Genomic DNA, 22,207 nt, shown 5'->3' on the forward strand with positions numbered 1-22,207 from the left:
TGTGTGTGTGTGTGTGTTTGAGACAGGGTTTCTCAATTTCCTGGCTGCCCTGGAACTCACTTTGTAGACCAGGCTGGCCTCGAACTCAGAAATATGCCTGCCTCTGCCTCCCAAGTGCTGGGATTAAAGGCGTGTGCCGCCACCACCTGGCCATAGTTTTCTATTTCATCTCACCATTTCTTTTCGCTAAAACTCATGCCAAAATTTATATTGGCTGTGCTTAGCGTTTCTGTGAGCTCCTCCCAAGAGCCATAAACCCTGGGAATGTAAGTCTGCTCTTGTTCACTGTGGATTGTCATTGTCTAGTGTACAAATTTTTAGATATAGATAGTCAATATTTAACCCTTAAGAGATATTCATTGGACATTACATGTAAGTGCTTTTCTTTTTTAATTTTAATTTTTTTTTCAGAATTTCATACATGAGGACTACATTGATGTCATTTACACGTCCCTCCTACTCTTCCTGTGTCCTCCTACTCTCTTCCAAATTGATGACCCTCTTCTAGTTACACACACACACACACACACACACGCAGTCCATTGAGCCCATTTAGAGTTGTTTGTATGCATTGAGGGCTGACCACTTGGGTCTGGTTAGCCTATTAAGCTCTTGTTCTTGGAGAAGGTTGATTATCCCTGCTTCAGAAACCATGGAGTGTCTGAAGCTCTTCATCTAGGGGTGGGGTCTTGTGAGATTTTTCCCAATCCATGTTGGCATATTGAATGCTATTGTCACTGTGCAGGTCTTGAGGAGTTGACCATGTTGTTGCAATTTTGTGGATGCAGCTTCCCTGACATACATAGAAGATGCAATCTCATACCAGACATTGTCTTTTTAACAATATGACAGTGTCTAGCATCAAAAGTATCCTGACTTTAAATGATAGGAAATTATTTTACCTTCCTCGTTCACCCTTCCCCCTGAAGTGAACTCCATTCTGTGGTCTTCAAGCAAGAGTCGACCAACCTCTATATGCATGAGAATAAATTTATCTTTCCATATTTTAATGGTTTTAATAAAATGGAAAATTGTATTTAAAAAGTTTCTCCCTCTTCATTTTTTGTAGAAAATCAAATTACAGCTTTGCTTCTAAAAGTTGCTGTTAAGATTTCAGACATCAACTTGAATGTTCAGCCGTTTCATGCCTGGGATTCCACAGAACATTGACATCCAATCTCCAAATAAAGCAAAACTGCTAATTAGAACTCAGGGAAGTAAGGGAGAGCAGGACTTGAAAATTTATAATAACCAAGGAGTTGTCAGAGCAAAATATGTACACCAGTTCTTGCCTGCGTGCAGACAGTGTAAGGCAGAACTTGCAAGGCACTGGGGGAAGTGCCCTTCGTAAGGGTTTGTATTATTGTGATAAAACACTGACCCAAAGCAGCTTGGGGAGGGAAGGATTGATTTGGTTTATTTCGTATTATGAATCATGGTTGATTGAGGGAGGAACCTGGAGGCAGGAACAGAGGCAGAGGCTTGGAGAAACATTGCATGCCCTTCAGGGCTTGCTCAAGCTGCTCTCTTTAACAACCCAGGACCACCTTTCCAGGGGTGGCACCATCCACAATGAGCTGGGCTCTCCCACATCAATCATTAAGAAAATGCCATGCAGACTTGTCTACATGCCAGTTTTTTGTTTTGTTTTGTTTTGTTTTTTGTTTTTTTTGTTTTGTTTTGTTTTTGTTTTTTGTTTTGTTTTGTTTTGTTTTGAGACAGGGTTTCTCTGTATAGCCCTGGCTGTCCTGGAGCTCACTTTGTAGACCAGACTGGCCTCGAACTCAGAAATCTGCCTGCCTCTGCCTCCCGAGTGCTAGGATTAAAGGCATGTAGCGCCACGCCTGGTTCTACATGCCAGTTTTATGGAGGTGTTTTTTCAACTGTGTTTCTTCTTCTCAGAACTCCAATTTGTGTCAAATTGATTAAAAACAAAACAAAAATCTACCAGTGATTGGGACTGTGAAATTTGTAACATAATAATCTAGGGTTGAGAATTTAACAAGATGAAAATATTGAAAAAAAAAAAAAACAAAAACCAAAAGCCAATAGTTATTTAGCAGGGGAGTTGTTTGCATAGGTAAGGAGAATTCTATCTCAGATACACAGATATGCAAGAATGAATTTGCATGAACAATAAAACACTGATATTTATTATTTTATAGTCTTCATTTCCTGGGCAGTGTTTCTCTGCACAAAGAGCTGACTAGTACGAACATGCCTATCCCTGATCAAGCAAGTTGCTGAAGGTCTTACAGAGACCTGGCTCCCCTTTTAACGGTTCTGTCGACAGGAAGTTGTCCTTATGTACCCTGTGTGTAGATTCTTGCCCACTTAGATCTTATTTGAACATGGCTGACTTCTGTAATAACTATGAAAGTGTCAGTCCACTCTCCATCACGTCAGTCATCCCTTTTGCATCCCCTTCTGTAATCACGTCACTCGATTTCTAATCTCACTTCCTGTTAACTTCCATCTCTTATCAGAAGATTAGACTTCCAGCTTTCCTAAACTCAGTCACTGCTTTGCTTGAGTCTTTTCTCTCCATGGTAGAATTCATCATTCCGTAATCATTTATTATTCTCAAAGTTTTCCTCCTATCTTCTTGTATTTTTCTTTTTTAGAGATGAACTCACACATCCTAGTTTTCTGTTATTTAGTGCATTAGTTCTACTTTTGAATATAATATTCACATTATGTCCTATTGTATTTTTCCTTTCTCCTTCTGTCCCCATATTCCTCTCCAAGGATCAACAAGTGGAGAATATCTTACTCCCTAAACAGCCACATGTTTAGGCCATGGAGATGAGAGACATCTTCTAGAGTTAGGAATTACATGCATCTTAATTTATGCATCACAATTATACTTCTGAAGGTAACTAGCAAGAGCTTGAGAGAAAAACATGTGGAGAAGAACAATACATTTAGAAAAGAAGTATGTCGCGCAGACTGCTTCCTAGTTGCTGACAGACAGTGCTAAACCAACTGTAGGCAAATGGTTAAAGTCATTTGACCACTTAATTGCATTTTACTATTTAAAATGGCAGAGATATAGCTTTAAAGACATACAGGGCAGTTCTCTGAGTCAGTAAACGTAGGGCCCTGATGCAAAGCTATGCATGGCAATCTCTATGCCCGTTTTAGACAAACCTACATTTCAGGAATCTACAAGGTTTGTAAGGCACACATTCAAAGAAAGGGTCACATTGCCATGCTGTAAGAGGGAAAGGATGAGGATTCTCAGAGGTTGAGGTTAATGTTTTCTAACTTGGCAGGCGTTGCAACAGGCTCAAAGGGAAGAACGATCGTCATATAGGGAAAAGAAGCATGCAGGGGTCACAGTGGCCGAGTAATTTGGCATTCTTGTCAGTGCAAAAACAGGGTTTGCTATGGGCAGTCTTCAAAACTGGGTCGAGGGGAAGCCTTAATAAATGAGGGGTTTTCTGTTAGTGAAATTGGCCTTCCAGGGATTAACAGTGGCACAGTGAAATAACCAAGCAGGCATCTTATAGACAGAGCATGCCCATACTAGTATGGGCATCAGTGACATTATTAGCAAGGTCCATCTAAAAGGTAGGAGTCAAGTAGATAAACTAATAAAGTACGCTGATGTTACAGAGAGGGATGCTACTGAGAGGAAATGTGGCTGCTTACATTCATTTATGAGCAGATGGCTACATATGGTTGACTACTGGCTACCCACTGTGCAACCCAGACCCAGAAATTAGTGGATATTATGGTGTGTGTGTGTGTGTGTGTGTGCACGCACGCACTTTATAGTGTATTTTATAGTATAAGTTTGCATTTCATGGGAATTTTTAAATGAATAGAACAGGACAAAAATAAGGGTATCAATAGAGTGAAGAATAGTGGTGGCCATGTCAACATTTGAACATTATATAAGCAGACAAGGGCCCAGTGGAGAGTCATGTTGATGATGAAGATGGAGCATTAGAGATGTATGCTCTAGAAGCCAGGGCAGCAGAGAAAAGTGACCGTAAGGATTTAGGAACAAAAATGGGTGGAAACAGCAGGATTTACTGCTGGAGCAAAATGAAAGAGAACTTCTTTGCATCTCGAGGGGAAAAGGATGTTGATGAATATGTTTTAACTCTCAGGGTGGAGTCTAGCCTTTGTTTCATCTATTTCTGATTAGGGCTGTATCCCTAAGACTGTCGAGGCAAAAAGGCAGCTAAGTAACTATAACGTCTCCACTGCATTTCTCCATGCATGGAATAAAACTGCATTCAATGTTTGGCTTCAAGTTTGGTCCCTATTACATCCTAAGAGTCTTCAAGTTTAAAAATAAGTATAATCTTTATTTCTCTCTTTAAAATCCTCAGATGTCATAATATTTTAGTTAGTAAAGTGCATTTTTTTTTATTGCTGCTGCTATTTCATAACAAATTCTTAAGTATGTGAAGTAGCTCCCCATGCCTGTGGGCTCAAGGCTGGCTTTTTCCTTGAAGCACAGGACCACACATGTAAACATACATGTCAGTGGTGGGTATTCATGTTGCCCTTTGCAATACTTACTGGAAATGAAGATATCTATCAATTTCCTAAGTCGTATTCGTAATTCACCTTCTCTGATGATTCCACAGCAGAGCAAAGCAGATCCTAGAGTTTGCTGCTTACCTACGGTTGTAAATGTTTTTCATGTCGATGTCAAACCACAACTCTATTTTCTTCTTAACTCCCCCAACATACTTAAGAAAAATGAATGTCAAAGCTCATATGGCAAGATTTAAGTTTTTGACTATTAGTCCTCATCTGCTAATTCTTTGAAAGCTGGTGTGATGAGTTGTTTCAATTATAAAGGGCCAGAAAGAAAAGAAGGAAGGGAGGGGAAGGAGGGAAGGGGAGAGGGAGGGAGGGAGGGAGGGAGGGAAGGAAGGTAGATCTCGAATTTCTGTACTCTTGGTGGAGAGGATTTTCTTTTGCTCCTAAAACCTTATTTTGGAGATGTGATTCTGTACCAGGCTTTTATTCGATGTTTTTGGTTAAGGTATTTTCTGCTCTCAATGCTCTGTTCTTTTACTGACTTCCCATCGTTGAGTGGCAGGTCTGCCATTGCTGATAAGTGTGTCTGCCTAGGAGCCCCATCAGCCTTATCTGCTCCTTCCACTGCTCCTGTGTCTACACACTGCACCTCAAGTAACAACAAGGCCAGGTTTCTGGGCTGCAAACTTACTCAATCTCCTTGTTCTTAAAGGCGTTAGCCGCAGAGCTAGCAGAGCTATGCTCCACTTCTGTGAGTCGATATCCCACTTTAAATATTTGAACTTTATCGGATCTATATAAATTTTAATTGTATTTCAAGCATGCTCAGCATCTTTTCATGTATGTTATCTTTCTCTTTTTAAATCCAAGAGCTTGAAAGATGGAAGGCTTTTCTAAGCCTTCTGTTTGATTCATATCTTCTCACCTGTTCTTTGTTCTGGGTTGTTTTCCTCCTCCTATGGATATACAAACAGATTTTCTTATGTATCCAACATCACTTTATCTCTGAAATACAGTATCATTCAGGATAGTATCACTTTAAAATACATCAGAATGCGTTCTGTTTATGGGAGTTAACTGGATCCAGTGAAATAAATTTTAATTAAAACAATTTTTTCTTCTTCTGTCCTTCTCTCCCAGTTCACTAACACCTAATGTTCTCTCCATTGGCATCTTATTTATATTTTGTAAATGAGAAGTAAATGTAGACCCTGATTCTTTATTTGATGGCATTGTTAGTATTATTATTAAGAAAAATAAATGGAAATTATTTTCTATTTTTTTGACCAATTCCCAATCCAGATGAATTGTTGTTTCTACAAATTTTTACATAATTCATGTGTATGTAATTTATGTGTATCTTTGTTTTGCCTATGACTACTTTCTCAGGCAAAATATATGATTTAGTAAGAAACATCAAGCCCAAGAACATAAAGAAAATGTATATTTTCTTAAGTATTGTATATAAGGACAAAATGAGATAGCAGAAGTTTATATACTATAAAAATAGAACCGAAATGCTAAGTGTCACCAGTAGGAAACATTCATGCTGTAGTCCATGCAGAATTAGTATGTGAGGTCTGTGGCATCTCTCCCAGGTGTTTTGGATGCTAACTTCAAGCCCTGCAGAAATTTCTTCCCTCCTCCTTAAAAGACAATATTTTAATAGTAACTTATGCTCATAGTTACTTATAAGAACTTGTAGTAATAGTGCTTAAATGGGGATTCAAGATCAGATCCTTAAAAGATAGTAGTATCATCAGAACTTTGATTTGTCAATGTTTTCATTATACTCAAAGAATATTAAAGCATCCTTGTCCTTACATAACAGAAATGATTCTTCTCTTCCAAAATGAGTCAAAATATCCTCAGAATAATTAAATTATACTCCGACTTTACTTAACTAATTTGTGTGTCTAATATTAATAGATGTGGCATACTCAAGTCTAACTAGTCTATGAAGACACCTGAAGAAAATGTCAATTACAACACACTGAACAGCTGCAGATTATGAAATAATGGTCTTAATTATTAATTCATATACCTAGACATTGGAGAATTCATGATAAATAATCTGGAGGCCAAAGGTTGAAACGTAATTATATGATCACTGAACTCACCAACAGAAAGACGCTTTAGCTAAACAATTTAGTTTCTCAAGTTGAAAGCTATTAAACATGGTCATATTTGGGGGTGGAGAGATGGATCAGCAGTTAAAATTGCTTCCTACTCTTCCAGAGGACCCGAATGAATTCAGCTCCCAGGACCCATGGGGGCGGGGTGTGACACACAAACACTCATAACTCTAGGTCCGACTCTGTAGGCACATATACGCTTGAGCACATAACCACACACAGTCATGCACAGATACAAAACATTAAAAACTAAAATATAAATCTTTTAAAATATGGTCACATTTGTTAGTGCAAAGTCTGTTTAATCTACAGTTAAAGCACTCTACATACCCGGCCCACTTACTCAGACATCCATTAGGCTTGCAAACACCAATTCATAGGAATATGCAAGGGGTTTATAGGACCCATTTATTTTAGTTTTAGACACTATAGACATAGACCCTCATGTTTTCAGAGAATAGTTGAAGTAATAGATATGAGATGCAGAAAACTTCAGTACAGAATTTATATGTAAAATATATTTTTTCCTGAGACTTTAGCACACTAGATTTTTTTGCTTAAACAGTACTGCTTCCAGTAGCTTATTTTCATGTGCAATTATTTTATTTTCTCAGCTTCAGGCAATCTTTACTGTGACTTCCAAATAAAAATAATTTTTTTTCAAAGGAAACGTTCCCTACATTGTAGGATAGTCATCTCATGGAGCTGGAGGAACTGGGAAATACATTTTCATAGGGCATTGTTTCTGTTTTGTTTTTTTTTTCTAGGTTGATTTGCATAGTCTCATGATAATTAATATCATCAGTATACATTATTTCTCCCTCATTGAACTCACAAACAGAAAAAAATTTACATTCATTAAACTCAATATGTTATTTCATTGACACTAGTTCCATTAATTCACACTAACTTCAATGTGAATACTTGTTAATGTTAAGAACAGACTACATACAAATGAGAAGTTTTTTTCTACCATGATAGGACTCTACAACTGCCACATCAGCTTCAGGATCAGCAAATCTTACAGTGAATGGTGTATTTGAACTTTCCTGATGGGACCGTAAACACATCACTTCTAATTTTTAACATGCTTTGCATATGTGTGTGTGTATACATACATAAATATGCATATACATGCATATATATGTATATTCATATGTGTGTATAAATATGTATATCTGAAAATAATTTCTCAAAGACTCCAGCTGAATTCTCAGCTAAATGTTACTTTAAAATTTTAAGATATTTTTCTACTGTTAGATTGGATGTTGTTGGGCTTGCAGAGATAGATGGCTCAGTGGTTAATAGCATTGACTTCTCTTACAAAGACCCTGAGTTCAGCTCCCAGAACCCACATGGTACCTCATAACAGTTAGTAACTCTAGTTCCAGAGAATCGTGTGCTCTCTTCTGACCTCTGTGAGCACCTGCGTGTGTATGCTGTACATAAACTGTCACAGGTGCACACATACATGCAAATAATTAAATATTTTTTCAAAAGAAATTTTAAGTTCTGTGTTCTAGGCAGCTGAGTAGATATCTATTTTTGTTACCTAAGAAAAGCATCGTTTACTCATCAATAGAGACACTATTGTTGTCGATAATGATTGTGCGCTTGATAGCATGCATGATGCCTGATTTAATTGGCATGCAAGTGCTCACACTCTGCTTTCTCTGTATGCTTCTAGAGATGATGGACTAGCATGGCCTGAAGCATGGCTCAGTTCTATTACAAAAGAAATGTCAACGCCCCCTACAGAGACCGCATCCCACTGAGGATTGTCAGAGCAGAGTCTGAACTCTCACCATCAGAGAAAGCCTACTTGAATGCCGTGGAGAAGGGGGACTATGCAAGTGTCAAGAAGTCTCTGGAGGAAGCTGAGATTTATTTTAAAATCAACATTAACTGCATCGACCCCCTTGGAAGGACTGCCCTCCTCATTGCCATTGAAAATGAGAACCTGGAGCTTATTGAACTATTGTTGAGTTTCAATGTCTACGTAGGCGATGCGCTGCTTCACGCCATCAGAAAAGAGGTGGTTGGAGCCGTGGAGCTACTGCTGAACCACAAAAAGCCAAGTGGAGAGAAGCAGGTGGGTGTGAGTGTGTTGTTTTCAATTTATTTTGCCCATAGGAAGTTTCTTTAGATTTGTAAACACTGTGTGTGTGTGTGTGTGTGTGTGTGTGTGTGTGTGTGTGTGAGAGAGAGAGAGAGAGAGAGAGAGAGAGAGAGAGAGAGAGAGAGAGAGAGATTTTCCTTCGGTCTTTCATTTCATTTTAACATTCTGAACTATCAAACCGTAATTTGTTGGATTGTTTCTCTATTTAACCTCCTTGCATGTTGTGGGTTGCTGCATCTTCCCATAAAAGCAAACACAACCAGCTAATTATTTTGATATTGTCTGTTAACACACTCAAGGCTACTTGCAAATTCATACTTAAGAAAGTGTAAGTGATTGCTAGAAAGAAGCTTAAATTTTCCCTTAGCAGAACTGCAACATATTTACCAATGGCAGACATGTGGCGGCACTTGATTGCTATGAAAAGAAAATAGATGTAAGTTCAGTGCCGTGTGTCTTGCTTTCTCTCTCCTTGTTTATTTACCTCCATAGAAATGGAGTGACTGTTGATGGGAACAAGCAAGGAATCTTTTCATCTGTCTGGATCTTTTGCTTTGATACTGCCCTTCCCTCTGTTAGATACTGTTGCCCAGACATTGGCCACTCTACTTTCTTGCATTAAAGTTAATGGTGGGTTAATCGCAAAGCCATTGCAGATGCTACCGTGGCTCCAAAATCCATCCTTCAAAATGCAATCATGGAAGGTGTGTCCATTCCACTTCTAGAACCTTCTGCCTGCTTGATAATAGATAGTTTTCTGTGTCTGAAAATGATAGTGTATGAGGAATCACATATCCAAACTGTGCTATGGCTACTCCACTGCCTTTGATTATTTTACCAAGCTCTTCAGAGTTAGTAGATTGAACACTGTGGCTGAGTATCTCTTCCAGTTCTGAGATGCTGTAGCTGATGGTTCTTTCTCAAATCTTACCCTCATTCACTTCTTCTTCCCTGAACAAAAACTTTGATAAACTAACACTTTAAAGAAATCATATTGCTTGGCCAGCTTTGTTTGGTTTCATATACAGTTGTGGACTACCTTCTTACTTTGTTCAACTTGGTAGGATCAAGTTTACATTGACCCTTGGGAACTTGAGCAAACCTAGATTGGGGCATAAAATTATAGTAACACCTAAAGATACTTAACTGACCCCAGTGTTACACCACTAAGATGCTTCTGTTGCCCAGATGGAGAAAGTAGGAGTCTGGACTAATGGGTACAAGCTGAGGTCCTGCTCTCTTAGTGGTTGAGTTACATCACTGTGTTACAGCCTTGAAAAGTGACTAGCTTAGGGGAGTAAAGATAGATTCTCACAGTTCAAAGATTATAGCCTATAGTTGTCCAACTGGGTGCTACCTACAAGAGTTTCCGTCGTTTCCTGTAGCCCACAAATCTAAGAATCCAGTACTAAAATAATGCATTCATGTGATGAAAGCCTCAATCAGGTCCCAAAAAATTGACCTTTGAACACTAATACCCTGGGGCCAAAGCTTCAGTACAAGAGCTTCTAGAGAACATTGAAGACCCAAGATGCTACCCTTAGACACCTTTGGGCTTTACATTTGTGCCTGTAATCATAGTCCCAAAGCATCTACATGTTCTGCTAGCAACACACTATATTGTATATTCCCTTGTAGCTTTGCTTACGTAGCCATAGCTCAGGTGCTAAGTCTTCCATGTAGACCACTATAGACGGCCAGAAGCCTGTAGGACAAAATTGGCATTTAATGTATTTTTTTCATGTGTCACTGAAGAGACTCATCAGTTTGTTTTCTAGAGAGTTCTTCAGTGTCTCTTTAGACACTGTCATTTGTGCAAACTGGAGAAATCTGGTGTCTGGAGAAGGTACCTTCTATGATAAGAGTGTTTGTTGAAAAACATTCAACTTCTGAGCTAAGTCCTCATCTCCCAAGTAGGTCCTGGCTCCTTTCAGGCACTTGGACCCTGATTATTAATAGAAAGTAGTGAAGGTTTGCAGTCTGCCAAGACTGTGAAGCCTCCCAGGCCATGTGCTTCTGGAAGATGTCTGTCACATGAGGCTTCTGGCCAAGAATCCCTTTTCTATTTGTGCATTCTAGAACTCTACGTTGGCATAGGATATTAAGGGAAAACTGTCCTTTTTGATTTGAACTTGTTCATTCCTTTAAGAACAATCCCAGACTATCTTAGAGTGCCTGCTCTACTGAATAATAGAAATGAGGCTTTGGCAGGATGAACATACAGAGTTCAGTCCATAAAAGTCCATAAAGGATGTGACAAGAGCTGTGCGCAACCCCAATAGTGTTTGGCTGTGTATGTGTGATTTCATTAGGTAGCACATCTTTTAGACATGGAAAACATCCGTTGGAATGCTACTTTTCATACATCTTGTGATGCTGGAAACAAATTATATTTTTAACTGGACCTTTTAAGAATAAGTGTAGATTTTTAGTCAACCCTTGCAATTATTGAAATAATTTTGTGTGTTGGGGTATTCCACAGAATTCCAGATGTATATATACATATTTATCCACAAATTCTAAAACACATCAATACTAATGCTGATGTCACTGGGACAAAGTATCAAGGCATGAAAACTGTAATAATCTACTAGATTTGATAAATGTAACTTAAAGTGAAGGCTAAGGAAGGGGTTCTAAGATAAAATGATTAAAAACCAGTTATTAGCAAATCCCTAAGATCCTGAAATATGTGTGCGCTATTGACATATTATTATTTTACAAATTTGTCACATGCTACATATTTTTCCTCTGGAAAAGATAAGGTGTTTGGTGACACTCACCAGTTATGAGCACTGGGAGACTTGAAATGAATTGGTGTACTTCTTAATTACACTCACCAGGGAGTAATTTCTGCTGGTTTAGCCTGGTAGGTCTTGGGCTGGAGCCTAAAGAGAAAAGCAATTCCTATTCTCAAAGGTGTTAAGCTCTAGCTAGGGAGAATGAACGGGGAAAACCCACTATGGTCACAACAGAAAAGATGAAAGAAAAAGCATTCTGTCATCTTTATGAAGATAAAATCACTGGATTTCATTTAAAAACAAAACCATTCTGTTACAGGGTAGAGGATGCAAGTGAGCAGGAGACATATATAGGGAAAAGGTACTGATGCTTGGTTTAATGCCTTGGGAAATTATAAGACCACTGGCTAAAAGAGACTCTATGAGAAAAGGCCTAAGGGACCAGATTGGTTATATTTTGTTGTGAATAGCTATTGATACTTCAGAGTTAATTGGAAATGGAGGTCTAATGGGGTCTGGGTGAGTAGATACATGAGAGAAAGGAAAGCAAACAAGTGCCCGGATCTCCGTAGTTCCCACAGCTTCGCATGGCTAAGCCCTAATCGTCTTGAAGTATTTATGGATTTGCAGCACATCAAGTGACTCTTCTCGGTGTGGCTTCTAATGAAAGGGTTCAGTTTCTCTAGCTAAGTCAAAGATAGTCATAAACCTCCTTCTGTATTTAATGTAGGTCTTCATAGACCAGGCCTCAGTATGTCGAGGTTTTTGAAAGTATTTCTTTTCTTTTTAATTTTTTTATTAGATATTTTCTTTATATACATTTCAAATGCTATCCTGAAAGTTTCCTATACCCTCCCCCCGCCCTGCTTCCCTACCCACCCACTTCCACTTCTTGGCCTTGGTGTTCCCCTGTACTGGGGCATATAAAGTTTGCAATACCAAGGGGCCACGAAAAAAACAATAGTTGTTGTCTTGGGTTTAATGAGGGCACAGACAACCTGTGGTTCTCCACACCTGTGTGAAGGTGGCACATTGTGTATCCTCACAGGGGCAGCTCTCTTGCTAGCATTCTAATACTGGTATCCTTTGTATGTTTGTTTTTCTGAACTCTGCATCCTTCATGGTACCTCTCTTCCCTAGAGACAGTAGACAAGGATGAGTGTTCATCCTTGTTTTTTTTAGTCAGTTGATTGGTTACTTGAATTTGAACTATTTTTGGTTGACATGCCTCCTAGATGTCTTCAGAGGCCAGATCAATAACAGCTGCATTTGCCCCAGTAAGTGTTTTTCCAGAGGCCGGATGGACTTTCCCACTCTTCATTTACACCAATGCTTCAGCACTTTTAGCATCCTCAGACTCACAGGATGGGCCCGATGAGCTGCCGGTCCCCACCTGCTGTTCCTGACACAGCAGCTTTGAAATGACACCCTGAAATTTATATAGAAGTAAGCAAGTTCCCAGAAGAGGCTGACACTGGTCTGGACACAACCCTAGAGGAGCTGTGACTATGGGAGGCTGAAATTCATAGATTGCATGCATTTGTCTGTGTCGTGTGTTAAACTATATGGTGCTAACCTGGTTTTTAGGAGATTCTTGTTAATCCCATAAAGTCCTCAGAATGATATTATTAATTAGTTCAGCAGTGAGATCCTGGAGTATTTAGGTTGAAGACACATTGATTCTAAAACTTAAACAATTCAAGGACTCTCTAACTGGGGCAGATCATGAAGGCATCTAATCCAGTACTTTACATCAAAAAGAAGAAAATGGAAGGGGCTTCATAGAATGCCTTGTACTTGGCCTGTCTGAAACATTTGTAATGCAGCGTTGCCTGCTGCTGCTGATGTTAGCTATAGTAGCCTGGCTAAGTAGTTTATTTGTTATCTCTTGGGAATGTTTCCTCCGTCTTATGAAGGTAGACACCCTTGTTCCTCCCAGTGGTGAGGAATGAAAGGATTCATCTTGAGTGACATTTCCCAAGTGGCAAAGCCAGGAATCATCAGGCTTGAGACCTCTGACTCCTTGAAAAAGCTACTCACCTAGCTGGCCTGGTTCTAGCCACAGCATCAATTTGGATAGAAGACATTAGAATCATTAATCTTTCTAATTTAAGGTACAGAATGGACATATTTTTAAAATGTTCTGGTTCTATGTATTATGCATAATTGTTTTAAATATTATGATGCCATTTTAAGTCTGGCTTCCCAATAAATATTAACTGTGGCCCTCTGTACTCTGCCATGGCCATAGCATCTGGACAATAGTCACTAGAATTTGTGAAGTACAGGGGAAGGCCAAGAAGTGACTGACAGAAGGCTGCCCTCTGGCTCACTTCTCCACTCTTGATTTGAGAATTCTGCATCTCCCTGAGCTGTGGTCCTGTGACCATGTTTTCTTCACCCCACTAGCTTTCTAAAGTCCAATAATACTTACATTTTTTATTTTTACAAATTTACCTGTGATGCCAATATAATAATACTACTATCACTATGCCAGACCATTGTTTCTGCCTTCCTGCAGATACATATAGATCAATTAACCCAGATTGTCTTACAGTTTACCCCGAAATACATATGACTTCTCTGTTCGTACTTGAAAATCGGGAACCAGCTCTGGGTGAGCACAGTTTGCTCTTTTCTTTCCATGCCAGTGCATATGGGGATGGGCTTACAGTCTCAATGATCTTTATAATATCAATCGTCTTTATAATACAATTCCGAAGCTTTAGAAACATTTAACTGTTATGAAATCAGAAAAATCAAAGAGCGTGAAATGGAATTCTGGCATTAGCATGTTAATTCAAAAATATGTCCTAGAAAAAAAAATACCAATAACTAGAACTAGATAACCCTTTCACTGTCTGTGGATATTTAGTAAATATATCCCTGGGTTCTGAATGTAGACCTGTTCTTTAAACCGATACAATATTTTATATTGTCGCCATTTGCTTTCTGTTTCAAGAATCAGAAACTCTGGAAAGATTTATTGGGGTTCCTTTACTAGGAATGGATTCATTGGCATAATGAAAACTATGACTGTCCTTCACTGTTCACCTGAAACCCCGCCTTAGGTCAAGTCTGGGATATCAGCAGTGAGCACACAGTGTGAATCTGCCTGCTATCAGTACAGTAAATGAGCCCAAAGAGCCATGAATCCATGATCAGCTACTATTAAAATTCACAGCAGGCAAGAGAAAAGATTAACAGGAGAAAAATAAATAATGAGGGGTACAGATGTCATTCCCCAAGCTAGGCATGTAGTGATATGCCAAGATAACCCTGGCTCTTGAGATGCCAAGGTAGGAAGATCACTGTGGGTTCAGGGCTAGCCTGGGCTTCAGAGTGAGACCCTGTCTTACAAATACACAAAAAAGTATTCTTTCCCATGGCTTCAAAATGTTTATCCCACTTTGAAATCTAATGATATCAACAGTCAACAATTCTGCTTTATTTAAACTGATTTAAAGTGATCAATAAAAATACTGTACAATATTCTCTTAATGTGACTCTAGAGTTAAATAGCTAACCATCTCCCAATTTGATTTTTGTTCTTGTTGTTTTATAATGCAATGTAGCCAATATTAACAAGTACTTTGAAGATCTGAAAAAAAATTGAGTTTTATTAATCCACAGCAGGGAATTTTAAAGCTATTATAGCACGGAGCAAAGACCATTTAGTCAGCTGGTGAATGGCAACCATGAAAGACGTGCGTAGCCTCACGTGAAATCATATTAACGCGTGGCCCTTCGAAACACTGTTAATATGATAAGGTAGTTTTAGCCAATTAGCTGTTCTTGCTCATATGTGGGTAGCCTCCTTGGCCATGTGAAGGCCAGCAGTTACACATAATCCCTAGGGGATGTGCTCTCTTGCGCCACCCTGTTAGCACACCACAACACAGCTGGCATCAAAGCAAAATGCATCAGATATGTCGGGAGGCCACAGAGCGAAACCTCTGACTGGTTCTGAAAAACATCAGGTGAAAAGCAAACACATGTTCCAGAAAGAAAGACTCCACCAGTGTGGAGCCACTTCTCTTACCTAGTACATCTCCTGGAGAAACAGTATCTGTTTCTTGGCACAGAAAGCAAGTCATTCTTGGGTTGGAAGGCGTTTGTTAAGAACATGTCCCAAGAGCTTAGAAGGGAAAATCCTGGGTAGAATTCCTGTCTTCAGGATCAGGAAAATCCCAAAGTTACTTGAGCCTTAACTTTCTCACAGCAAGGAAGAGCTCGACAGTCCTACTGATCAAATCGTTGTAGAGATTTGAACGTGAACCTGCACAATGTTTTATAAGAACACAGACAGTGGAAGCCCCTTCACTTGGATGCTGTTTGAAATGCACTAGATAATCACATTCACGAAACACTTTAGACTCACTATACTTAGTTTAATTAAAATGTCCATCAAAAGATGCTAATTGTTCCTCGGAACATAGTCTATCATACAGAGCCTCTGATGAAAAGCTTTGGGGAGGTCATGTATTATTAAGGTTCTGAAACCTATGACAAATATTGTGATTAGGGCTGTAGTGATGGCTCAGTGATTAAGAAAACTGGCTACTCAAGTTCCATTCCCAACAAGCATACCTGATGGCTGACAGCCCTCTGTACCTCTAGCTCATGTGTTCTGACACTGCCTTCTAGCTGCCCCAGGCATCAGCATGTACACTGGCAAACATACATGAAGATACACATGGAAATACACAAGCAAAAGTAAATCCATTCTACAAGTCATAATTAAGTCTACACACATATTTCTGTGAGAATTTGCTTGTTGAACTTCTTCACTAATTATAGCACTAAAGATGAGCCATTGGATGTAACTGAGTGCATTTAAAATAGCAGAGGTAGGAATCAGAAAAGTCTACACTGTTGCCTGAATGAACCACCACTGACTTGAACATGCCCTCTCAACTCACCTCGCTGCCCTTCCTTCATCATGGGCAAAATGAGTGTTATTGCTTTAATATTAGAGCCATGGGCAGAGAGGAATTAGAGTTAGACTCACTTTCCTATGCTTGCAGGAACCATCCTCATATTGGTTGTCATAATTTGTCTTTTGAGGATTCAATTTATACATCAATTAGGTCTTGATGTTCCCACTCCACACCAATATTGCTTGAATCGTTTATCAGAAACACTGGATGAATATGCCCAATCACAAGCTTTGAGCATGAGAGAGCTTAAGGTTCACGTGCACCCAAATAGTAGACAGATACTGAAGGCTCAGAAAGGTTGTTGGTGGCAAACATAGTACTTGGTGTGCAATCTCTTCTCACTTACATGAGGTTAGGACCGATGGGCTTTCCCTTTGCTCTTATGTGTAACCTAGGAACCACACTTTTTCTTGACTTCTGGTATCTCTGAGAGAATACACATGGATTTGTTTAAGGTGGCAATTAAGTTTTCTCCATAGGCGACTAATAACAATGCACTAGTACAGCCATGTTTGTGCACAATGACATCAAGGATAAGGAAATAAATTAGAAAAGAAGCTATATTTAGACTTTATATTCTGAAATTTACTTTCTGTGTGTGAATTGTTTTTTCTTCTCACATATATCCATGTGTGCTTGGTGTCTGCAGAGGCCAAAAGACGGTGTCAGATTCCCTAAGGATTAGAATTCTGGATGATTGTGAGCCCCCATGTGGGTGCTGGGAATTGAACTAGGATCCTCTGCATATCCAAGAGGTACTCTCAACTGCTATGCTATCCATTGAGCTTATAACACGTTTAAAAATCATACTGGAGTCTCGAAGCAGATCTAGAAAACTTTGTGACCATTTGAGATTGTTACCTTATGAAAATTTCAGAGCAAGCTTTGTGGAAAGTTTTTTTTCTGCCATTTGATAAGTGCGGGGGGGGGTGTAACTGGAATAGATAGCTACAATTATATAAATGGGGATTATTGCCAGGACTCTTCAGGGTATTGCAGCCTGTGGGGACTCAAGTTCCTTATAGACAAAGGTCTGTATTTGCGTGGAAACACTATGTGGGGAATCACCATACCTATTGTAATGTCCCAAAGGCCCATAGGATAAAGGTGTGGTCTCTGCCTGTAGAACAATGAGGATGTGGTGAGGACGTGAGAGTTGGAGGCCAGTGAGAGGTCTTCAGATTATTGGGAGCCTGTCTCTCCCCTTCCCCGCTCTCACCAGCCCCATTAGAAGTGATTGGCTAACTCCAATCATATGCTTATTCCTAGCATGACGTCATGGTGTGCTGCCTCGTCCCAGGTCCAAATGAATGCAGCCTCTGGCTCTTTCAACTTATAAGCTGAAAGAAACATATTTCTTTACAGGTTGATATGTCAGGCAAGTATTACAGCAACCAAAAGCCAACACAATGCTTGCTCTAATGTTAATGTCTAACAAATTTTTGTATTGTCTGGAGAAAACCAAGGAAAAAAGCTATAATAGTTCAGAGGCCATTTTTAATTTTTGGAACGGTTTTCAAGCCATGGTAGTCAGTTAAATCTACTGACACAGAAGCCAGCGGAATTTAACTGGCCCCCTTTCCGACCTCCTTAATTGCAGCATTGAACGAAAGGTTCATTTTACTGGCTTTTTATGGGAGCCTACAGATTTCATGGAACATTTATCTAAGGTAGACCCTAGCAAGTAACAGAGTTGAACCAATAGGAACAAATGCAGATGTAATGGTACTGGAGGGAAGAAACTCGGGGTTGGAGGTCAATATTTGAGGTTAGGGATACAGACGTTGAAGCTCACAGACTGAAAGCTATCCTGAAAGAGCCAAGTGCAGGTTTGATTGCTTTCACAGGTTTCACTAAACTCCTTCTTTGATCATCTTATAAACTGTGTCAGCAATCGAGAGCATGTGGCTCTGCAGAACTGTCCTGAAATCCATTCAGCTAGAGGCTCCTGGTATAACTTAATAACTCTACAATCACAGGGTGCACAGAACTTGCCTGCTTTCCTCCTGGATGGTTGCAGGAAGAGATTGGCAGTAATAAGGGAGACGCTGCTGGCACATTGGGAAGAGGGAGGTGAGAACGGCACATTAGCAGGAGTGTGGGAGATGAATGTCAGGCCAAGCAGACATCAGCAAGACGGTGGTAGGTGGGGCTCTGCCAGGAGTTTGTTCTGAGCTGATCCATGAAGCTGTGACTCTGCAGGGACGGGCACTGACATCTTGCTGGAGGAGGTTTACTCTACATTTGACATGGGACTTTTTCCTCATTTGTGTTTGAGATGGAGTTAAAGGAGCCTGCCTTCCCTTTGCCGCTATCCTATTCTGTACACTTTGAGTTTTTTAATCACAGTGGGAGCCACTGTGTCGATTTCCCTTGCTCTTCACATGCACCTCTTAATAACGACAACAGAAACAACTGTACTTTTGCTAAGACTGGAGATGGTTTAGGGGTTTGCAACAGATCCTACGAGTTGATGCAGTGTGCATATGATTCCTAATTTTCTCTGTTTGCCCCCTTAGTCTCCACCACAGCTGACCAACGGGGCTGGGGGTGGGGCAGTTAAAGGTGGAGCAATAACCATGAAATGGGCTGCTGTGTTCTGAGTGAGGCCATGATCATAAGCATTCTCCAGGAGCAGTGTGTCGAAGGCTTGGTTCTCAGCTCATGATTGTGTTGACAGTTGATGCAATCTTTAGAGGGTCGGAAGGAAGTTACATCACTACAGGTAGACCCCAACCCTTTATCATTTACTCTCTTTGTTTCCAGGGTACCGTGAGGTGAACATCTTTGCTTATTTAGAATAAAATCATAAGACAGAAAATGTTTGAAATAGGAAATTTACAAAGCATATGACAAAATTGACCAAAGTGATTCTGTTTAGCACCGAGTGGCAAGCATCAGAACATATTGGCAAATTACACACTTTTCATCATGAAACAGTCCATGAACACGGAGAAAGAAACACCCTTTACGCACATTGTCTTAATTAGTGTTTTACTGCTATGAACAGACACATGACTAAGGCAAGTCTTATAAATGACAACATTTAATTGGGGCTGCCTTACAGGTTCAGAGGTTCAGTCCATTGCACCAAGGTGAAAACATGGCAGCATCCAGGCAGGCATGGAGCAGGAGGAGCTGAGGATTCTACATCTTCATCCAAAGGAAGCCAGGAACAGACTGAACATCCTCAGGCAGTAGGAGGAGGATCTCTAAGCCCACCCCCACAGTGACACACCTCATAATTGTGCTACTCCCTGGGCCAAGCATATACAAACCATCACACACATGACTTGAGGTCTTCTCGTATATAATCAAGAATGGTATAGTGAGTAATATGGGAGTTCTCTTTCTCTTCTCTTCTTTTCTTATCTTATCTTTTCTTTTCTTTTGGTTTTTGGTTTTTGGTTTTTAGGTTTTGAGACAGGGTTTATCTGTGTGGTTTTTAGTTTTTGGTTTTTGGTTTTTGGTTTTTAGGTTTTGAGACAGGGTTTATCTGTGTAGCTCTGGATGCCCTGGAACTCACTCTGTAGACCAGGCTGGCCTCGAACTCAGAAATCTGCCTGCCTCTGCCTCCAGAGTGCTGGGATTAAAGACATGCGCCACCACTGCCCGGCAGGAGTTCTCTTTCTAATCATTGTAAGATTAGAAAGATCTTGTATCCTCCTTGTCTACTGAATAGTTGGTTGTGTGTGAGAGTGTTCTGGTGGGCTCTTTGGGTTCATTTATGTACAGAGTCACATCATCTACAAAAATACACTGAATTCCTTAGTTGCTACATAATTTTATATTTCCACCAGTGGATAATTAGTGTTCCTCATTTGTAACACCTTCATCAGCATTTTTAAAAATCATTTTTCTGTTGAGGAGACTGAATCTCAGAGCAGTCTTAATGTGAATTTACCAATGGTTAAGTGTATTGCACACATCTTCAAGTCTTTTTTGACCATTTATATTTCTTGTACTTGAGAACTGCCAATATATTCGTTTGTGCATTAGTTGACTGGATGGTTTGATTTTTGCCTTTTCCCTTTTACAGTTCTTTGGATATCCTAGATATGAATCCCCTGTCTGATGTGTAGCTGGTAAAGACTATTGCTCTAGTTCTTAATTCTCTTTCCACTGTCATGATTGTGTCCTTTGCCGACAAGCTTTTTGATTCCTAGTGATCAGATTATAACATATATAAGATATATATGTGACATAAGTTCTTATGGAGTACTGTGATAGCCCCAGCATTGCACTTACACAAGTGTTGTTTCTGCTATTAGCCCCCTAGCTCTGGGAACTGATCCGCTTTCATATCAACTTTGTGATTGTTGATTCTATTCTATGAGTAGAATCAGGATTTTGATGTTGATTGTATTGTTGGTAGATTAATTTCTTTAATAGAGCCATTTTCACAGTATCTATTTGACCAATCCATGACTTTGATGGTTCTTCAAATATTCTAGTATCTTCTTTAACTTTTTTTGTCTTACATGTCCTTCTTTAGTCCTATTCTAGGTTCTGTTTTTAAAAATTACTCTGAGTGTAAGTTTCCTTTTAATTTATTTCACTTATTTCATTATTTGACATTATTATTCCCATATGGAAAAGCTGCTAATTTTATAAGCTGATCGATCTTGCATCCTCCTTGTCTACTGAACAGTGGACTGGGTGTGAGAGTGTTCTGGTGGGCTCTTTGGGTTCATTAATGTACAGAGTCACATCATCTACAAATAAGAAGAAATTGGCTTCCTCCTTTCCTCTTTCTAATTTCCTTTATTCTATTCTATCACTTCTCTAGCTCAGGATGTGAACACTATACTGAGTAAGAACGTAGAGAGTCGTTACTCATCTCTCACATCAGGAACCAGAGGCCATGCTTTTAGGTGTTAAAGGTTTAGAGTAATAATTTGCAATGGTTTTGGCATTGATAGCTTTTATCATGTTTAGATTTTTGTTGGTTTCTAGTCCTAGTTTTTGTTTTGATTTTTAGCATTTTTAGCATTTAGGGGCATTGAATTTTGTTGTGTCTTTTCTGCACTGATAAAAATGATCATTGACTGATGTCCTTAACTCTGTTTTCATCTTGAGTTAGACTTGTTGATTCGTGTACAGTGAACAAACTTTGTATCCCTGGAATGCAAGTTAGTTACGATTGGGGATTGTGTATGATCTCCTCGATGTGTTCTTTAAGTTTTGAAAAACCCAATTGTGAAAATTTACATCTGTATTCACCAATGAGATTTATCTGTCATTCTCTTTGTTTGGCATTTTCCATTTCTGGAATGCCAGCTTTGTAGAGTGAGCTTGGTAAAGGTCTGTTTCTTTCTGTTTTATGGGACAGTTTGAGGAGCATAGTTATTCTCTTCATAGTTAGCTCTTCATTAAATGTTTGAAATAATAGAATATTGAATCTGTCTAGTCTAGAGTCAAATTGGGAAAATTTGGTCTAGAGTCTAATCTAAAGTAAAAATTGAGAAAAAAATTTTACCACTGCTATAGTCTTTCTCACTGTTTATGTTATTTGTATATTTCTGATTTAATTTTCATAAGTCATGTTTGTCTACAAAAGTACTGCTTTATTGCCTAAATTTTCCACAGGCTCCAGAGAAGAATATATCATGGTTTTGTTGGATGATATTCTATAGACATCTGTTTAATTCATCTAATCTATAATGTTGTTTCACTCAAGCATTTATTGGTTTATATTTTATTTTAGACTGTCTATTGAAAGGGGAGATCAGGCTACTGAAATCTCTCACTCTTATATGAAGATGTTTC

The 22,207-nt window shown here is 39.3% G+C and overlaps 1 protein-coding gene across 3 annotated transcripts in view; it reads left to right on the forward strand.

The window, feature by feature from the left end:
- The window catches only part of Trpc4 (transient receptor potential cation channel subfamily C member 4), a 161,784-nt gene that overhangs the window by 31,543 nt on the left and 108,034 nt on the right, over positions 1–22,207 (forward strand). For 2 of the 3 annotated variants that reach the window (XM_029475582.1, XM_029475583.1), the window contains exon 2: positions 8,326–8,730. In XM_029475582.1, coding sequence (XP_029331442.1) covers positions 8,353–8,730 — 378 coding nt within the window. In that variant the 5' untranslated portion in view covers positions 8,326–8,352. The remainder of the gene's footprint in view (positions 1–8,325; positions 8,731–22,207) is intronic. The other variant, XM_021157250.1, reaches the window with a different exon arrangement.

The sequence above is a fragment of the Mus caroli genome, chromosome 3 (assembly GCF_900094665.2).
Source record: "Mus caroli chromosome 3, CAROLI_EIJ_v1.1, whole genome shotgun sequence".
NCBI classification, from domain to species: Eukaryota; Metazoa; Chordata; class Mammalia; order Rodentia; family Muridae; genus Mus; species Mus caroli.